This window comes from Astyanax mexicanus, chromosome 5, assembly GCF_023375975.1.
Source record: "Astyanax mexicanus isolate ESR-SI-001 chromosome 5, AstMex3_surface, whole genome shotgun sequence".
NCBI lineage: Eukaryota > Metazoa > Chordata > Actinopteri > Characiformes > Acestrorhamphidae > Astyanax > Astyanax mexicanus.
This window is the reverse complement of record NC_064412.1, coordinates 49,526,881-49,532,936: the sequence shown is the minus strand read 5'-3', so window position 1 is coordinate 49,532,936 and position 6,056 is coordinate 49,526,881. Positions and strand designations below refer to the sequence as shown.

Sequence of the window (6,056 nt, the reverse complement as noted above, 5' to 3'; positions counted from 1 at the left end):
TATTATTTTAATTTTGTTAATCCTTTTGCTGCTGACAGTCCGCCTGAATGGACAAATTGTCATTTATACCATTATTTTAAGAAATAATTGGATGACGTAATTTTATTTAAAACATTTTTATATTAAAACATAAGTTACTTTGAGTATATTGAACTATGTTGTATTAGCACAATTTGCCGATTTATAACCTTACACGTATCCAAACTCGCTCTTGAATGAATTTGTCACCAAAATATTAACCTCCCGTAAAAGTTCAACATACCAAACGATATTAAATTATTTTTGAAGACAGATTGTCTTTATTCAAAACGTCTTTGCTCTGCAAATGAACAAAGAATCGAGGTATCCCCCTTCTGATACAGTTTCCTTTTCCATAACATTACATCAGATTAAGATTTAAAAAATCATCATTGTAATAATAATAATCATAATAATAATGAGCACGACATTAACTGCTTCGCTTCAGACTTTCACTTCTTTCTCAAATGAAATGAACGTGGGACAAGCACTGAACCACAAGATCAAATAAAAACAAAAAACAAAAATACTGAAATAATATTTTTTTTCAACTTGAAGTTTCAACAGCCTGTCTAATCTCACGTGTGTGCCTATAAACCCGTATCTTCATTAAAACTCAAAGAAATGTCCTAATTTAGATCCAAATTTCAGAAAATATCAGTACATCGTTCAGAAGAGATCTAAAGAAGAAACATGGAGAGACATGAAGGCTAAACATTACTTGTGCAAACCCAAATTCGCCTTTTTTAAATAACAGCAATAATATTAATCATAGTCGAAAAAACAAACCAAAAATATCCTTATTATAATAGCATCAAAATGTACATAATAAATAAAGCTAAAGGCCTCCTTTTTATGCGTTTTTCTTTTTTCTCTCGTTGTTGTTCGGTAGCCGTTAATAAAGGTTAATAACATTTACAAAGTTCTTACAGTCACCTGCTCTCAGCTCTCTCAACTCCATGCAGAAGGTCCCGGAGCGTCCTGGAGGAAACGATAATAAAAAACGAAAAATAATATATATACACACCAAAAAAAAATCTGAACTCCAAGATTTTTCTCCAGTCCGATCAGACCTCCGTCAATGTTTTTGAGTTCGCTTCTGTCTCTGTTAATTATTTATTATTTTTATTTTAATAATGGAGCAGTTTTATGTACATGCCACTGCATTCAAGTTTCTGGGGAGGCGGAAAAGTGTCCGTTTAATCTTTTTATTGTTTTCATTTTCGTTTTTGGAAGAAATTGTTGTTTTTCCTCCTTTCGAGAAGAAACGAAAAAAAGTCTTTTTTTCCTCCTCCAGTTGTTGCAATTTTTCCCTTTGCTTTGTAGAAGAAACTTCCTTTAATTTTTTAACGGATAAAAATGTCATTTCTCCCACTGTTTTTTTTTTAACAATTGTCAGCATACCCATCTTCTAGTCAAGAACAAACTGTCAGTTTCCTCTTCTTTTATAAATAGGCTATATGTTTATGACCTCGTATATTACCACCCGTTTTCTCTACATGGCCGTGGCGTGCGCAGAGGGGTAGGGGTCAAGCCCACTCTTGCCCATACCGGGAAACAGGATGTAGGCGACCGGCGGCTGGAGCGCTCCTCCCGCGGACCACGCGCAATTGCAGGGCACCACGTAGCCCGGGTTGGTCGGGGACGGGTGCGTGTGCGTGGCGGCGTGCGGTCCTGCCGCGTGCTGCGACTGCTGCGTCTGCTGCTGAGTCTGCTGGGCCGCCTGGTGGCTGGCGAACGCGCCGGTGCTCTGGTGGTAGCCGAGCGAGGACGCGTAGGGCAGGGAACTGAGCGAGCTCAAGGCGTACGGGGTCATGTCGCCGGCCAGCTTGCTCATGCTGCTCGCGCCGAACTGGCCGGGGTCGAGGAGTGAGTAGGGCGATGTGACGGCTGAGGGGGGCAGGAAGGCTCGCGCCGCTGCCGCCTTCTCCAGAGCGTGATCGGCGACACTGGTGGGTACCGGAAGTGCCGCCTTCAGGTGTTCGGCGTCCGCCAGGTAAGGCAGAGGGAAGACGTAGCGCTCCTTCTTCAGGAGGTTTTTGGGCTTGCGCCTCGGCCTGTACTTGTAGTCCGGGTGCTCCTTCATGTGCTGCGCGCGGAGCCGCTTGGCCTCGTCGATGTAGGGCCGTTTCTCGGACTCCGTGAGCAGCTTCCACTCGGCGCCCAGCCGCTTGCTGATCTCAGAGTTGTGCATCTTCGGATTCTCCTGAGCCATCTTCCTTCTTTGCCCACGCGACCACACCATGAACGCGTTCATGGGTCTCTTGATGTGATCGACCGGCTTGGACATGGTGATGTCTGCGTCGGCGGCGGCAGGGGATGAGGTGGCGGCAGGGGAGCGCGGGCTCCCGCCCAAATAACGGTGCAAATAATAATTAGTAATAATTACGGTGAATATAACAACGCGCGCGTGTGTGAATGTTCAGCCGTGTTGGCAGAAGATGAAGACGGCGATCATGCCACTTCACGCGCTCAGAAAAAGAGCATGAGTGCCGAACCAAACATCCGAAATGTTCTTTCAGAGAAATACTTTCAGAAAAAAAAGTTGCTTAAAGTTATGTTCTCGTCCTCTTCTTCTGCACTTAAGCTTCAGACAGAGGGAGAAATAGAAAGAGAGAAAAATAGAGAGAGAGAGTGAGGGAGAGTGACAGAAAGAGAGAGAGAGAAAGAAGGAGAGAGAGTCCAAAAATCCACTCAGGTGAGGCAACAGCAGCAAAAGAAGCTCCGAAAAAGTGAAACAGCTCCCCACTCTAAACGCGCGCGCGAGCGTGTGTGTGTACGAGTGAGTATGTGTGTGTGTGCGCGCGCGAGTGTGTGTATCTCAGTGTGTGTGTTTTTCCTGCTCTCGCTGAAGCACCTGGCTGTGAATGAGCGCCAGAACGCGGCGGAGCTTCAAACGCGCCGAAGCCGCTTTGGTGTGTGAGCACGGTGTTGGGGAGGGGGCGGGGCCAGGAGACTTAAGCGACCAATCAAAGGAGAGAACAGGAAGCAGAATACCTTCGGAAAAAAAAATAAAAAAAGAAAAGAAAAAAATGTATAGGGATATTACCAAGGCAAATAAAGATAGGGGAGGGATCCGCCCGCGCCCTCACGCGCATACACACCCAGACACACACCTGAAACATTTCCCCAGCATGAATAAATAAAAACAACAACAACAAATCTAAAAAAATAACAGATGTTAATAAATTTGTTAGACAGATGATTTAATTTCGGCATGTGTGTTAATATTAATTGATTAATTAATTGGTTGCAATAAAAAAACAAACAAACAAACAAAAAAAAAAAATATATATATATATATATATATATATTAATTTATATACTGAAAAAATACATCCAATTTTTGTATATGTATATGTTTTAAGCATTTTTCGTATTATTGCCAGATGGTATTATACCATTATACTTTTTTACAATAGTAAAAAAATATATAATTGATTCTTAATTTATAATTTGCACGTTTTTTTACAAAGGCACTGGTACCGTTTAAAAAAAATCGAGACAGCTGATAATTTCAAAGTACTGTTTTTTATTATTGTATTCCTATTTTATTAACGTCTTTACACATATTTTCAGCACTTCTATGAAATGTCGCTTGTGCATTTACTCCACGAATTTACAGCCGGATGTGTTAAAATTTCTTTAAAATCACATGTAATTGTAACCCCATTAGAACGGTCTTCAAACATATATATAAGGCAATGAAGTGAAGAGTCCCTGGGGTCGCTGTCTGAGAAAGAGCCCTCGGGACAATATTTATTAATATTTATTAAAGCGGAATGATAGTCTAGATCTCCCGTGAGACACGGAAAGGGCTGGGTTGGGATTTAGGGTTGGGTTTAAAATTGGTGTTGGTCTTAGTGTTGGGTTTATAAATGAGTTTGCTTATGCGTTGTGATTTTAGGTCTGGATTCGTATTATTTGAGATTTGAGGTTTTCAGAACAGTCGGTTTCCGAGTCATATATAAATTTAACATTTCAATTTTAGATGCAACGTGTCACTAAATAATTTATTAATTTTACGATTCTTTTTCCTTTCATGATTTTTTTTTATGAAAAAGCAAATTTAGAATGCATTAGCAGGACACATTTACAGCACAAAAATGCAGGATTAAAATGAGACTAAACAAATTCAGGATTATTTCACAGTGAGCACGCGCAGGATTAAAAGCCTCTCGGTCACTGGAATGTGCCTCTTCACTTTCTCCCCCCCTGAAGGAGTGATCTCAGGCAGCACGCACCGAGAAAGTTAACATGCAAATTTGAGTGTTTAAAAAAGATCACTGCTCTAATGAGCCCGAGGCAAGACAGGCTGAGCAGGCTGATCTATCAGAGCCTGCTTTTCATTAGCATCCTCAGTGAAATAGAGCCCTGGCCAATGGACTGTGTGATCTTTATGTTTTTTTTTTTTTTTTTTTTGCAGAGGAAGCCATAAGAAGAGTCTGTAATTTAGCATATGCTGTTTTCTTAATGTAGCACTGCAGAGTATTGAGAAAAACCGACATGAATTTTAGAGAATTTTACTTTCAGTACACATAATATAATCAAATTGCCTCTGTATGTTTTCTTTTTTTAATGGTGGTTTACATTTTTGCTTTGGATTCACATTATACTCTGGATATCTATCACATTATATTCTACTGCTTTAGAGAGTTTAATATGAAAACCACATTTTGCATTCAGATTAAGGAGGATTTAGAAATACTTTTGAGTTTACAACCCAATGCAATTTTACATTTGAATCAGATTGTATTGTTTGAATGTAAAATTTAAAGTTGGTTTTGGGTTCGAGGTTGCATGTGGGTGGATTTAGGTTTGAAATTGAATTCGAGATTTTATCCTCTTTCGTTTGTATCTCAATTTAAATTTGGGTTTGGAATAGAGTTTGCATTTCGGGATGTATATGTTTTGTTTGATATTGGATTTAGTATTGTTTTTGGTGGCTTTCTGCTTTAAATATTTAACAAACGTCAGTTTACATCCTCTACACTTTTACAGATTACAATGATCCAGATCCAGAGTATTTTTCATACCTTTAAATATATGTATTTGCTTTTGTGCAATTCATAGTCAGCCTTTTAGGTGTTATAAAAATCCAAGGTTTGTACTCGCTGCTGTAAGTAGAGGTGTTGGTTGTTGGTAATACTACAGTAATCAGGGCTTCTTCCTGTCTTTCTGTTTCTGCAATGAAACATGAAGAAGCAGCAGTGAAGCTCCCTCTCCTCTGAAGTGGATGTCACTTTGTGTTACAGCAAAGCTTCCTGACCATAATCTTCTCTTATAACTGTGTACATGAAACGTTTCTCCCCCTCAGTTTGAGAGTGTTATGTATCTTTCTCATAATAAAACGTAAGTCTAGGTGACATGGATCTTAACCATGATATTAAATAATGAGCTGGTGGTGATTTTTATGAAGTGGTAGGCTATTATTTAGACAGATCTGGTGTTAATTGTGGAAGTGAAGGAGGGTGTATTTCCTGCACTGTATTAATAGTGAAGGAGTGGAGAGGGTTTAAGTGAGGTAGGCTGGCTTTCTTTTTGTCTGTCTGCTGCTGTCTGTGCTCACATCCATCAGGCTGTGCTGTCCCACTGCCTCTCAGCCTCACTCTTCATTACCGCACTCACACTCACACCACACACAGCAGCAAATCCACACACATTACAACCAGACTTAACACTAATTATTGGGGGGTGGGGGGCATCCGCATCATCATCATCATCATCCTCAGGAACATCATCAGCATCACAACCTCAGCTACAGCCACCCGTCTGTTTAATTTAATTTTTATTTTTTTTTACGCAGGAAAGAAAATCAGCTTGAGTAAGAAGGCGAGATGAAGCGAGATTTGGGAACTCAACCATGTCAAGACATGCAGTCATTAAAAGGGAGTTAATCACAATGCGCGAGATCTTCAGCAAGCAGAGCTTAGCTATGCAGCAGTGTGAGAAGTGAGGATGTGCGGATGAGAGTTAAAGTGGAGGGCGGCGGTACAAATGTTTATATAACTGTATTTACTTTAACTTAGTTGAATAAT

General features: G+C 40.3%; 1 protein-coding gene across 1 annotated transcript; it reads right to left on the bottom strand.

Annotated features, from left to right (window-relative positions):
- Positions 1-276: 276 nt before the first annotated feature.
- On the bottom strand, positions 277-2,927 carry sox14 (SRY-box transcription factor 14). The gene has a single exon (XM_007253652.4). The coding sequence runs from the start codon at positions 2,306-2,308 to the stop codon at positions 1,514-1,516; it is 795 nt and encodes a 264-aa protein (XP_007253714.1). The 5' UTR covers positions 2,309-2,927; the 3' UTR covers positions 277-1,513.
- Between the last annotated feature and the right edge of the window lie 3,129 nt (positions 2,928-6,056).

What these genes read in the sequence shown, in the direction of transcription:
- sox14 (XM_007253652.4), bottom strand. Translation starts at nt 2,308, where the DNA reads ATGTCCAAGCCGGTCGATCACATCAAGAGACCCATGAACGCGTTCATG.